General features: G+C 39.2%; 2 protein-coding genes across 2 annotated transcripts; one reads left to right on the top strand and one right to left on the bottom strand.

Annotated features, from left to right (window-relative positions):
• Positions 1-711: 711 nt before the first annotated feature.
• On the bottom strand, positions 712-4470 carry LOC108889248 (adenylate kinase isoenzyme 6). Its single transcript, XM_018685614.2, has 6 exons — positions 4321-4470; positions 4161-4236; positions 3883-3975; positions 3566-3624; positions 2813-2958; positions 712-1164 (listed from the first exon to the last, which is right to left on the bottom strand). Exons 2-6 carry the CDS (start codon positions 4195-4197, stop codon positions 975-977), a joined length of 525 nt encoding a protein of 174 aa, XP_018541130.1. The 5' UTR covers positions 4198-4236; positions 4321-4470; the 3' UTR covers positions 712-974.
• LOC108889247 (cell cycle checkpoint protein RAD17) lies at positions 4470-13775 on the top strand (the record flags this gene model as incomplete). Its single annotated transcript, XM_018685613.2, is given in 8 exon segments — positions 4470-4619; positions 4980-5075; positions 5777-6004; positions 6573-6647; positions 6973-7111; positions 7446-7582; positions 13255-13307; positions 13678-13775. Coding segments are annotated over 7 exon segments (772 nt in total), but the record flags the coding sequence as incomplete, so codon positions are not given.
• Positions 13776-14347: the final 572 nt, after the last annotated feature.

The following is a 14347-nucleotide window of genomic DNA, read 5'->3' as shown; positions in this document are numbered from 1 at the left end:
GGATACATGTAATGAGTAAGTAAAAAAAAAAAAAAAAAAAAAAAAAAAAAAAAAAAAAATCTGGCCAGACATTCTGTGCCAGCTATTGTTTCTCTTTGTATCTTTTTCAACTTAGAAATATAAGGTATTATGTAAAATAAGGATTCAACCTAAACACTGAAACTGTCTTACATGGCTTCATCTCATCTTGACTTTTAGTTTTACAGTTATATGTATATACACAGGAGAAATCATGTAATAAGGAGAATTGAATTCCATGCTGCAGAGTGCAGACAGTGAAGATGTTTAGACAGTGATTGCAAATCAGTCAGATTTATTGAAATTTGTTTGTACCTGATAATTAAAAAAAAAAAAAAAATGCAATTAAGACCAGAATTACTCTATTCTAAATCATACTGCTTCAGCTAATGTATTATTTCTTTATCAGCATCAGTTAGAGGATCTGCTGTGAAACGACTTCAGAGACCTGTGGAGCCCTCTTAAAGTCAATTTTTAAACTTTTGTGAATAAAGGTGAACGATTTTTACATTTATCTTTTACTTAAGTCCAGAACTTCACTTTTAGCAGTTTTGGGCTGTAGACTGATTTTTTTGTCAGGGCTTTGAGACTCTGGGATGATCTACCTGAGGAGATCCACTTAACTGAGTCTTTTACACCACTTCTCAAATCACACTTTTTCTGTTTTTATGTGTGAAATACTTGAAAACACTGTTTCCCAGTGATCGTTTATTTATACAAAAATATGATACACCAATGTACACCAGTGCTTTGATTTGACACTAGCTTGCACTTGCACATTACAGAGTTAGCCCAACAGCACTCCTTGTGAACTGGAGGTCACTGAATGAAGTCATTATGGTTTCAAATTTATGAAAATAAACACAGATTCAAAATAACTACAATTCATATTCAACTATCTAAATAATCTTTGTAGATAATCCTGCCACTGGAAGCCAGCAGGTAGAGTTCAGCTTCTAGTTATGGTCCTTCATCCACTGCTCAATCCACTGCACTATCTGCTCCAGGTTGCGCTCCATGTCTTCAGGAGTGTTGCTGGGTAGCTGGTGGACAATCTCCTGACTGTAGGCCTCCATGGCTTCCTCATAGATAGTCTGGAAGATCTCACACTGTATGTTGTCCTGCAGCTTCTTCCCTGTGTAACCCCTGTCAGTCACACAGAGGACCAAGTCCATTTCAGATAGGAGAGAGACAAACAAGAACAAACTTTCTCATGAGGGGAGTGAGTATCTAATATGGTGTCATAACAGGTAAAACAACAGAATGACGGGATACACTGGTTTATACCGAGCAGCATTGGTTTCTGCAGTGCAGTGTGGTGGTACAGACTGACCCCCAGTTTGAAAACTAAAATAGCATGCCACTCACAGAGTCGACAGGTACCATGTAAAACTAGCTTATAATGTAATACCAGAAGATAACTACTGCTTGTGGGCAGCTCTTCCCCATGATCACTGATACTTTTCCCTTTTGTAGTAATGTTAGATAAACTTTTAGGGCTGACTATAGTTAGTCTACTCATTAACCTTGTATAGCTAGTACAGTGGATGTGGACTCTTGGACTACATTTAAATAACAGATTTTTTTTACATTTTTACAAAGTTTGTAACTGGATAATAATTTATTACCATTACATATACAGCCATCTCGTGAACTATCTGAAAGGCGGTACAGTGGAACATCAGTGATGTGCTGTTTGCAGAGGCATATGCAATTCAGCCATAATATTACCAGTTTCAACAGCTTCATACAGCAGAAGGAATCAGTACCTGGGTAGAAATGTTTGTTAGTGGATCACCAGTGATATCCCATTTCTAAATGGCATATCTCAGTAGAACAGCAGCAGCTGCCAGATATCAACAGTGATATACCACTGAAGCAGTATTTAAATAAGAATAAGAATAGGAATAGACCCTAACGCAAGAGTGGCAAAGCACCAGTGTTTGTAGGTCGACCCTGAACAGGAAAGTAGTTGCAGCACTGTCTCAGATTTTGTTCAGAGTTTCTCTATATCAGGTCTGGGTTCCAAAACTAAGGCCTGTCAAATATTTTTTGCTCACTTTTTTGCCCTGGATATTTTTTTTTAACTTTTACCCTCTCAAAAACACCTCATCTGGGAAGCCATGTTTGGGCATTACTACTGTAAAATATTATTCTTAGCCTGACGAAACTTTGTAAGATGGAAGACAAACATATTCTGAACCATTAAAAGTTTGTACTACATGCCTGTTCAATAAGGCACTAGATTTGGAAAAAAATGCTAAATTCCTAGAGTGACATTGAATGTATTATAAAGCCATTGTTATACCCATATGATATCAATCATTATATTTTCTTCCAACTCAATCATTTATTAATTTTGTGCCAATATTTAAGGTCTCTACCACTAATGACATAACAACATTAAGAATAAAACCAGGTGTGGTAACATTTTTCTGTCATTTTCAGAAGACCAAAACAGTATGTGGGGTAGCTAGTGGGAACATGAATATGTATGTAACCTAACCTAATGTGGTCATTTAGTTTACACAGTGCCAATGTCCTCCCATGTTCCCTTCATAGATAAATACACATAGTTACAGACATTGCTTTATGTGGAAGCCCATGTCTGCCACTGTGATGAAAAAGAAATAAAATCCTGCAAGTAATTATGATGAGAAACTTTCTCAAATAATGCCTTGATCCTGGCTGCTACAAAAATGAAGTCTTTCTGGCATTGGCTCAACAGTCTTAAGGATAGACTGGAGTCCCACATCAACTGAGATTCAGCACACAAATGGAAAATGGAAGTTACCTGCTCTCTAGCCGTGTGTACAGCTGAGTGTTGTCTGTTCGGAGGACAAAGATGATGTGAAACCAGCGTTCAGGAAACAGGTCACAGCCATGATAATCAACAATCACACCACCCTCTACCATCTTTTCATCCAGCTCATCCACCACCTGCAGGATCACAACAAGTCACAATATTGTCATCCACCCAAGCTAATTCAGTCTGTAGTGGTAATGTACTGCATGATGGTTCAAGATCTTCACACAATTGGATTCAATTCGATATCACGATGCATCACGATGCGTTGCATCCCCAATTTTCATGAGACAGCAGCTCCACCAGATGAGCAATTGATTGAGACTCATAAATGGCTTTCATTTGCAGCACATGAGAAATAATCTGTCGGTCCTCTCTAATGTAAACAAAGACCAGGAATCACATGTTGTCACTAACATGTCACAACAGAGTCACGTCAGTTCTTGGCCGGGCTGGGTTCCCCGTTTCCTTTACAGTGGCAGCCGTTAGTTTCTCAGGGTGAAAATGGCTAACACGGCTATGTCACATGTCACTAACAACTTGAACTTCAGAACTTTATTGTCCAGCCGAGGCTGGAAAATCAACAAACAATGTCAGTAGGCAATAATCGATGATATTGTGTCACTGCATCGATGCAGAATCGTCCATGTCCGCATCGCGATGCATCATAGAAATGATTATTTTCAACAGCCCTACTGTGAGGTGCACCAACGACTGTGATGAATATGACATTAAACTCACCCTGTCCTCATCCAAAATCGGGCACTGGTACTCTTCATCATAGCCATCATAAAGTTGTCCTGGGGAAAGATAATCAGCATCAGATCATTAGAAAAGCCTCAGGATGACTCTGCCATTTATCTACCTTTATTTGCATACTGCCTAAAACATCTAAATGCAAACCATTCCAAATCTGAGTGAAGATCCAATGGCCGATAAGGTTTCAATTTGTGATTGAACAAGAGGACGACGAATGCTCTATTTCCTGGAATCTCAGTGTTAGATGTTTGTTTCAGTATGTGTTTCTATTAGTTATGACAGTTGGTGGAAGTTTTTACCTTCCTGGGCCAGGTCTCCAATGTTAACATAGTTCAGCCCTGTCCGCTGGGCTAGCTCCTTTCCTAAAGTGGTCTTTCCAACACCAGGGGTTCCTGTATGAGAAAGGATCAATATTAATATATATATATATACACACATACATGCTCGATGACAGTGATGCGAATCAAAACGACCACCACTAAACCAAATCTCCTGCGCAGAGCTGTAACATTCAAAAGTGAAAGGTCCGCAAAGTCTTAACTTAATGATTTAATGCAACTGCTGAGGTGTCTGTCACCTGTTAACAGAAGGTTCGGTCGCTTTCTCATCTTCATAGCTCGCCAGCAGCCGACACGTGTCTCGATGTCGACCACCTAAAAGACAGAACAACCCTGTTATCTCCTCCTGCTACTGCAGACGTACTCTTCAGCCCCTAATTGAAATGTGAAAGGACAAACCTGAAAAAGAGGAAGCTGACTAAACAGAAGACCCCGCTAACTAGTTAATTGCAGCAGCAGACCTCCACAAATAAACACTGCGACGAAGTGAGGCTTCACGTCACCTTTACGTCAACTTTGCGTCAACTTTACGGCAGCATTTTGCGGCACTCCGAGTCCCCGGAGTTTAAAGAGGTAAACTTGAGATGGTTCATGGCTCCTTCAACTCTTAACTAACACAAACGCGATTCCGTCTTTGATTCACAAATTAGTTCTCAGTATACTCGTATCTGAAGTAACACATCAAATGGTCAAACAAGGTAAGTTAATACAGAGACATCAATTAGCTTCACTTAAACTAGTTTACCCACCCCTCCATCCCACAACACGCCAGTGTGGCTAGTTAAAACAAGTGTGTTTTTATCGTTCAGACACGTTCAAATAGATGAAAATATACTTTGATTAGGTGTTTGACACTAACATTTATCTGGTGTGAATTTGACTTGTGGATGTCTGAGTGCTCTCTTGGTGGCACAGTAACAAGGAAAAAAAGTTCAGCTGAAGGCAATGCATCATGAAACCTCAGATACACCATTTCTTTATGCTGTATACTTGGAAAAGTGTGTACTGGCCTTGCTGCCGTTTGTTCGCAACCACCAACTGTTCCCACTGCCTTTTAGGTTCCCAGTGCTTTGGTGAACTGCTCCCCTCAATGTGAAGCTCCGCAGTGAAGGATGAACAAGCTGTCTGTGGGAGATAAAGCTGCTTCAAGCAGAGTACGTTCTCAAATGTGATAATTCTCTTACATGATTTGTTTTCTAGAAAGAAGATGTCACCAATAAGCTGGTCTGATGAGTATATTTGGTTTATATGTTTAGCCAACAAGTGTTTCTGTTATTTTGTCCACCCCACTGATATCGATGAGGGTAGGCTAAATAAGAGAAACACCTTTCTGTATACTGCAATGCAGTTCAACAGGAGCGCAGACTCAACACTCTCTCAACATAACAATCATGAAGGATGATTGATTACTGACTGCATTCATTATTACCAATGTGTACCTAATAAACTGACAGCTGGGGATATATTTGTGATACCATTTACACTGAACACAGACTTATGAGATGCAGTGGTGAGGGATAGCATAGTTTCTTGTTGATTTTACATTTTGTAAACAATGCCTGCACCTGGTAGCGTTTGGTGGTTTCAGAAATCTTAACACTTACCACTTTTCCTCTTTTCTCAGTCATAGCATACATTTATCACATATAATGTATGTGCCACATTTCTTCATGAATAACTTCTGCCTCCCACAGCACACAGGGACTTTTGCTTCCCCTTGTAACTTACATTTAACATTTGATTCTTTCACGTAACCTTTTCTAATGTGGCTGTAATTAAGAGACTTACTGTAGATATCTTTCTTCATTTGTTCCTCATGAATCTTTAACCATTTTGTTTGACTGTATTACAATAGGTGAATAGCTGGGTGGATCCATGTTTCACTGATTTGCAAGGGGAAAGCTTTTCTCTGCCTGGAAGGAGAAAGGGGAGCCAGTTCTCGTGCTCTAAAGCTGAGCCCAAGAGAGCAAGGAAGAGGAAAGGAGAGCCCGGCTCAGACCTTCATACGGCCTACCTGCTGAAAGAGTCAGCCCAGGGGGACCAAAATGAGCCCTGGGTGGACAGACACTCGCCCCGTTCACAGGTCAGCATCTTCACTGCTGACACCTGGTATCATGAATACATTTGGATTCAGCCAATAACTGTCTGAACTCTAGACTGTGGATTTGTGATTGCAAACTACCTATGGCCCCATGACCATCTGTTACAATAATTCTTAAATAATTTAACTGCTTGATTTTGATTTTCCACCCATATCTTTTGAGTACTTTCTCAACAGTTCTAAACAGAATTCATGTTGGCATGTTTTGCAATATCAAGCCAAATCAATACATAAATAAGTCATATTGTCCAACCCTGCATCAAATAACTCTAGTGCATTATATAAATAGATTTTGTCTAACTTATCTGTGCACAAGAGTTTTCCACATTTTATTACTATTAGCCCTGAAATTAAGTTGAAGGACAGATTTGAGCATGTCCTTACAGCTGATATCCAATAATTACCCCCAGCAACAGTTACCAGGAGTTTAAGTTTATTGGATGTGAGTGTGTGGCTGCCAAAGGCTAAGATCATGTATTTTTAGCTGTGAAAAAGTTTCAGGTCTGAATCTTCTAGTCTCTTGCAGTGGTTACTAAGTGTGTTTGTGTAGGCTGAGCTAGCTGTCCACAAGAAGAAGATCGAGGAGGTGGAGAACTGGATGAGAGTTCACACAAACTCATCAAAGGTAACTGAGGTTTTTCATTTTGATAATCGGGACAGTTCAGTCACTGTCCTGTGTCAGTAACTGAACCTTGGGCCCCAGACTTGCCTTGTGGCATTGTCTTTGAGTAATCTTTGCCATCCACTTCCCTCCTGATAAACAACATGAGCAAATTCCAACAACCAGTGGAAAATGAGCTTTGCTGTCATGTCAGTCATTTAATGGGTCCTGTCTGGAGACCAAAATATCTCAAGAGCTTCTTGCAGTCTGAGTAATGTCAAAATGTTGTCTGTGGAAGTCTTAAATGAACCTGAAGGTCCAAGTTTAGCCTGGCTGTGGTCACCCACAGGGTGGCATCCTACTGCTGACGGGACCATCAGGCTGTGGGAAGACTGCTACAGTACAGGTTTTATCTCAGGAGCTCGGCCTCAGGATTCAGGAATGGATCAACCCCACCAACCTGGAGCTATACAGCAACAGTCAGCATGGTAAGGAGAATCCTTTCTGTCCTACCAGCCTTATGCCTGTCACTGTCAAACTAAAAATTAGAGTGTTATTATGTTTGATATGTAGGAAAATTACATTTATGATGTCAAATTGCCCTTAGTTGCCCTTAATTCTTGTTTTTGGGGGCTCTGTCAGAGGAAGAGTTGGTGCTGATGTATTGCATTATTTTGAAATGTATTTCTATTTATTTCATACAGCTTTTGGGTGAATGCAGGCTGAATATGATTAATAATCTCAGTTACCTACACTACTGTCCTATGTCACTTTTTCTCCACCGTTTTTCGGATGTGTCTCTAATTCTCCATTGTTTGTTAGAATGGATGATAAATGGTTCATCCTGCAGCTCCCAGTTAGGCCAGTTCCAGGAGTTCCTCCTCAGAGCCAATAAGTACAACTGCCTGAGGATGGCAGGTGATGGAGGAGCTATAGACAGGAAGCTCATACTGGTGGAGGTATGTTATTGCCTCGCTCTAATCTGGCTCTTGTTATGCAGGATTGGTTAACAGCTGTTAATCTAGAATTCTTCTAGTGTTTCAAATACAGACAAGTGACAAATTAAAGGAAAAACCTGAATAGATTAGTGGAAAATTGCTGAGCAGGCCCAGTTGATTCTGGTTTTGTATCAAGACAGCAAGAGGAAACGAGTGAATATGGCAACCCAGAAGAAATTACTAAAAATAGCTTCGTATAATGTGAATGGGATACTTAACCCAATTAAAAGGTCCAAGATACTAGGTAAAATGAGAAGGGAAGGAATCAGAGTTGCTGTATTGTAAGAGACGTACCTGTCAGAGCAAGAGCATGGAAAACTAAAAAGAAATGGGTTTAACCAAGTATTTTTTTTCATCTTACAACACAGGTCATAGAAGAGGAGTGGCCATTATGGTTTCAGGAAAAAATACCTCTGAAAAACTTTTAGAAATACCAGATGAACAAGGAAGATATGTACTGATTAAGGGGAGACTAGAGGGTGAATTGGTCACCATTCTCAATGTGTATGCCCCCCCAGGCTCAGACTGGGTATTTTACAGGCAACAGTTTGATAAAGTGGTATCAGAGGGGGAGGGTATTATGATTTGGGGAGGGGACCTAAATATCAGACTAAACCCAAAGCTTGATTGCTCAGCCAGTGGTACACAGAAACCAGGCATTAATAGGAAGTTTGTAAATTTAATGACAGAATTGGGTGTAATTGACGTTTGGAGAGAATTAAATCCTAAGGGGAAAGACTATACATTTTTCTCAGCACCACATCAAATATACTCCAGGATAGATTATTTTTTCATGTTCAGCAAGGACAGTTATAGGATTGAAAAGTGTAAAATTGGAATGAGAGACATATCAGACCATAGTCCAGTATATATGACTCTGGCTATGTCAAAACAAACAAAATCAATGTATTAAAAGGACAATTGAAGGAAGAGTATACCAAAGAAATTCAGATGTATGTAAGGGATAATGATAATGGTGAGGTGTCTCCCTCAGTACTGTTGGACGCGTGTAAAGCTGTGATTAGAGGAAAACTAATTGCTAAATCAACGTATTTAAAAAGGCAAAAACAGGAAAAACTCAATCAGTTAGAATCAGAGATTAAAAAAAAGGAAAAAGAACATTAAAAAAATGTGGACGAGAGAATAAACCAAGATATCAAAAGGATTAAAACAGAGATAAATGACATCTTAGCACAAGAGATTAAAAAAAAACTTATGTACATGAAGCAGAGATACTATGAAGCAGGGCGTAAATCTACAAAACTGCTGGCCTACAGATTAAAAAAGCAAATGGCTAATAATAACATTTACAAACTTAGGGACTCGGCTACAGGTTTACCAAAATATAAGACAGAAAAGATACATAAATGTTTTGAATCATATTATAAAAATCTATATTCCCAACCAAAAATAAATAATAAACATCAGACAGCTACATGGCTGGATTCCTTAAATTTACATAAGGTGACAGAGACCCAGAACTCAGCTCTGACAAAGGAAATCACAGCAGAAGAAATAAACTCAGCTATTTCAAAGCTGAAGATAAACAAGGCACCGGGCACAGATGGATACACCTCAGAGTTTTATAAAGTGCTCAGAGAACCATTGATCCCCTTGTTAAAGAATGCATTTAATTGGGTGCTAAAAGAGGGAGAAATCCCAAACTCTCGGAGAGAAGCTTACATTTCGGTTATCCCGAAGGAAGGGAAGGACAAAATGGAGTGCTCTAATTATAGACCAGTTAGTGTCCTTAACCAAGACTATAGACTATTCACCGCTATTTTAGCTAGACGCTTAGAAATAATTTTACCAGACATAATTCATCAGGACCAGACGGGCTTTATAAAGCAGGGACAGTCACAAGACAATATCCGACGTACACTACATATTATACAAAACATTATTAAAAAGCAAATAGAAGCAATAATATTAGGATTGGATGCAGAAAAAGCATTCGACTCTGTCAGGTGGGATTTCTTATATATGGTGCTGGAGTGATTTGGTTTTCATGAAACATTTGTCAAGACTATACAGTCTTTGTATAATAAACCAACGGCCAGGATTAAAATTAACAGGGACCTTTCAAACTTTTTCGTATTGGAGCGGGGTGTCACCAAGGCTGTTCAATTAGCCCACTCCTATTTGCTCTCTATTTGGAACCCCTGAGTCAATGGATAAAACAAAATGAAAATATGAACAGTATCAACATTAAGGGAGATGAACAGAAAATAGCATTATTCGCAGATGATGTATTAATATACTTAACACATCGCACTAGGTCTCTTCCAGCACTAATGTCAACACTTGAGGAATTTGGTCTATTTTCGGGCTACAAATTGAACATGAGGAAAATCCAGATTCTCACATTTAATTATGTCCCAGATAGGAAAATTAGAGAGAGTTTTAGGTTTACTTGGGACTCAAAATTCATGAAGTACTTGGGAGTGAACTTGCTGCAAGATTTGTCTCAATTGAAAACTCTAAGTTATGATGCATTGATATCAAGAATCAAATCTGATATGGAAAGGTGGAATTTAATCCCCTTCACAAGTTTGGTCTCAAGAGGGAATCAATTAAAATGAATGTACTTCCAAGGTTACTATATGTATTCCAAACCCTACCAGTAGAAGTAACAGACAAAGATTTTACAGAATGGGACAAATTCATCACAAGATACATTTGGCAGGGGGACAAGTCCCCGAATAAGATTTAAGACTCTTCAACTGCTTAAAGATAAATGGGGACTAGCCCTACCATGTCTTAAGAGCTACTATCAGGCTGCACAGTTAAAAACCTTGTGGAATTTATGCAATCCTGCCTATAGTGCAAGATGGAAGGACATTGAATGTTTCACATCAAACGCATATGTTCCAATACAAGAAATAATAAACGATAAAAAATTGAGGGCAATTGAGGGAACATCTTCAAGAGGAGTTAAATCCTTGGCTGGGGTTATCCTTAAATATATGGTTGGAGATTATATCAAAGAACAATCTGATTGAGCAGAGCAAGGTACTGCGATGGATCACACATGATTCAGACTTCACACCAAACACAATAGATAGTAGATTCAGTAGATGGGAAGTGGGACCAAAAATATTTTGGGAGCTTTTTAAAAAGAAGGCCATCAAAAGCTTTCAGGATCTAAAAAATCAATACGGATTAGACAATTAAGATTTGTACAGATATCTACAGATGCGGCATTATATGGAGCAAAATATAAAAAAGTTTAATTTGGATGAGCTAGTCTGGAGTTATTAAATTATTCATCTCAGCTTATGATTCAGACCAGGGCAATAAATTAATCACAAAATTATATAAAGAAATCAAAAGATTAAAGGGCAATAATACAACATATATAAAAGAAAAGTGGGGAAAAGAGGCAAGGAGGATGCTATCAGAGGAGGGATGGGTGATGGTAAATGAAGGACAGTGGGCTTTATATAGCAGGGACAGACACAAGACAATATCCGACGTACACTACATATTATACAAAACATCATTAAAAAGCGATTAGAAGCAATAATAATTACAATGTTCTTCATTGTAAGATACTTTATTACACCAGCACAACAGAAATCTTGAGGTACATGATGTTGGAGACTTTGTGGGGAGAATAAAGCCAATCATTTTCATATCTTTTGGGGATGACCCTGTATTCTACCCTATTGGCAGGAGTTACAGAAGAGTATGGAAAAAATTCTGAAAGTGCAAATTCCACTTAGATTTTAAGTATTATATTTGTGAAAAGAGAACCAGGAGATTACAAGGTCAGGAGAACAAAACATATTTCGAATAATGCTGGTGGCAGTTAAAAAAAGCCATCACCAGAAAATGGTTAAAAACTGATGCACCAAAAATGGAGGATTGGGTAGAGGTAATGCTCAATATTTATAGAATGGAGAAGCTGACTTTCTCAACTAGACTAAAAACAGAAACTTTTAAAAATTACTGGGAAAACTGGGTTAATTTTGTGTCTCCATTGAGAGCAGACTTTGTGCAGTAAGGGCACTGTGTATGGTAGATTACTGATCCCCTTGGTTCAGGCTACAAACTTGTTCACTGGTTCATATGTTTATTATGTTTACCCTCCAACAGGAGAAAAGGGACAATCTAAGAGAGGTGTGAAAATAAGGACAGGAGTGAAAAATTGTTTCTTTTTTATTCACATTTACACTACAGTAATTTTCTTTGAGAATGTATGTCTATCTACGTCTCTGCTACCTGGTGGAGAAGTATAGGAATGTTTTATAATGTTGGAAAATTGTGTATGTTAAAATGTTGAATATTGATAGGTGGAATCAATAAAAACAACGTTAATTTAAAAAAAAAAAAAGATGGCAAGAGGAAAAGGTCTAAGTGACTTTTAAAGAGAGTTCATTGTTGGGGCACTGATGGCAGGAGCTTCAGTAACAAAGACTGCTCTACTGGCTGGTGAATCGGTACAAACAGTGACTAAAATGACATCTGCATTAGAGTAAATGGGATCAGAAATTGTGGTTGACATTTATATACATTACTGCAATATGTCAGGAAAAAGAGAAGAACAACTCTTCCTTGGGTGACTGAGAATGTCAATACAGGATATGATCAGACTGTGTCCGCAAGAACAGTCCATCAACAACAACAAAGATATTATAGTAGGGTTGCAGTGCACAAATCCCTCATTACAAAGATGAATGCACATGTGAGATTTCAATGTTAAAACCATAGGTACAGAAATGTGGCAAAAAGTCATGATATAGTCAGAGGAGTCATCCTTCACCACGTTCTCCATAAAACCTGGGCTGTATGTGGCTGTAATTGGAGCCTTCCATAGGGCATGAGGCTCACTGAGTGGTTTGGTGAGTATGAAAATGATAACAGTCACAGTCTCAACCCAGCTTACCACCTATGGGAGATTTTAGACTGATGTGTTAGACAGCTCTCTCTCTACCATCCATCCATTATTTATACTGCTTAGCCTTAAGGGCCGGGGGGTGTTTTAGCCTAACCCAGCTGACACTGGGTAAGAGGCGGGGTACACCATGGACAGATCGCCAGTGCATCCAGGGCCAACACATATACTGTAGACAAACAGTCATTCACCAGGTAGCCTAACTTGCATGTCTCTGGACTGTGGGAGGTAACCAGAGAGAAGCCATGCAGGCACAGGGAGAACATGCAAACTCCACACACAAGTCAAATCAAATCAGAATCCACCACCATCATCAAAACACCAGATGAGGGAATATCTTTTGGAAGAATGGTGTCATCCCTCCAGTAGAGTTCTGGAGATTTGAGAATCAAATCCCAAGGAGCACTAAAGCTGTTCTTCAGGTTTGTGGTGGCCCAGCGCCTTACTGACACACTTTATGTTGGTTTTTGCTTTAATTTGTCACTTGTCTGTAGCTATTCGAAATTACCATAGTTGGATGAATAGATTTGCAGATGTGTATTCTCCTGATGTAATGGGTAAAGCTACTGTAACAATTAAGAGAACTGCTTTTGCCAGTGTGATGTCTAGAATGTAATGGTTGACTACATCATAAGAAAACAGTGCTACTCTTTAAACTGCTGATAGATGCCAGAAATTGTCACAAAATTGGAGACTTGACTTGCCTTGTCTAAAGCTCCTTTGTTTGCTTCCTCAGGATTTGCCAAACCAGTTCTACAGGCAGCCTGGCAGCCTGCACGATAACCTGAGGTGAGAGTAGGTCTGGTTTCACTCCACGTTTCCCTTCATACTTTCACACAGGAAACCAGGAGAAGTTACTTTGATGACACACAAATTTGAACCCCACTAAAAGTAATGACAGAAGTATTGTGACAGTACCAGCATTCCTGGTTTAACTTTGCAGCGTTTAGTGTCTCAATTTTTGTGTAGAAGAGACTGATAGTTCTTAAGACTGTTCTTGCTTCTGTTAAGCCATGTTCATATGTCCTCAGCATCAGGCCTGATAATAAAAGCCTTTCTACAGGACAGTGTTCATTGATTATATTCAGTACTATAAACTATATATGTAAAGTATATTGTATTCTGTGAGTGACATTGTGTCTTGCTGTGTGTCTTCCAGGCGCTTCGTGAAGACCAGTCGATGTCCCCTAGTGTTCATAGTGTCAGACAGTCTAAGTGGAGACAGCAGCACACGCATTCTTTTTCCTAGAGAGATCCAGGAGGAGCTGGACATCAGCACCATCAGGTTACAAATGATATACCTAGCTGGTTGTGATGTTAGACCTTTATGGAAACCTACATTAGATCCCAGAGAACCCTGGTAGAGACAGCCAATCCCTGGGACTGGCTGTCAACAAGGGAAGGTTGTTAGTGGACATTCATGGCCAGATAATTTTAAAAAATAGTGTTGCACAACTGTGCACTGTGGTTTTCACTGTATGCAGTTGTAATCTATATGTATTCAGTGCCTGATTTACTAAGACAGCAGCTAATTACGCAGTCAGCCCCTGGGCTGAACGTCCAGATGCACTCTGCCTATGGAGAGATCAGCCATGGGATTTCTATGAAGTCATTAAACTCAGGAAAGAGTTACCAAAGTGTTCTCTCTGGCTACAGTTCACCTCAAGCTGAGAAAACTGATGCTGCTTTTCCAAGTACATAATGAGGGGATATACAAAGGAGACAAAATATCAATAAACGAGTTAAAGCCAAATAAAATACACTAGACACCAGGGATGTATAATACAGGCTCCAGATTTCCACATTCCTGGTCTAGTGCCCACTATTAA

This window comes from Lates calcarifer, unplaced genomic scaffold (assembly GCF_001640805.2).
Source record: "Lates calcarifer isolate ASB-BC8 unplaced genomic scaffold, TLL_Latcal_v3 _unitig_149_quiver_2519, whole genome shotgun sequence".
NCBI classification, from domain to species: domain Eukaryota; kingdom Metazoa; phylum Chordata; class Actinopteri; family Centropomidae; genus Lates; species Lates calcarifer.
Note: the sequence above shows the minus strand (reverse complement) of the source record. Positions and strands in the feature narration are given on the sequence as shown.

What these genes read in the sequence shown, in the direction of transcription:
- LOC108889248 (XM_018685614.2), bottom strand. Translation starts at nt 4,197, where the DNA reads ATGAAGATGAGAAAGCGACCGAACCTTCTGTTAACAG. An exon ending in TGGAGACCTGGCCCAGGAAG is followed by an intron (nt 3,625 to 3,882) that starts GTAAAAACTTCC and finishes ATCTTTCCCCAG; the next exon opens with GACAACTTTATGATGGCTAT. An exon ending in CGATTTTGGATGAGGACAGG is followed by an intron (nt 2,959 to 3,565) that starts GTGAGTTTAATG and finishes GTGATCCTGCAG; the next exon opens with GTGGTGGATGAGCTGGATGA.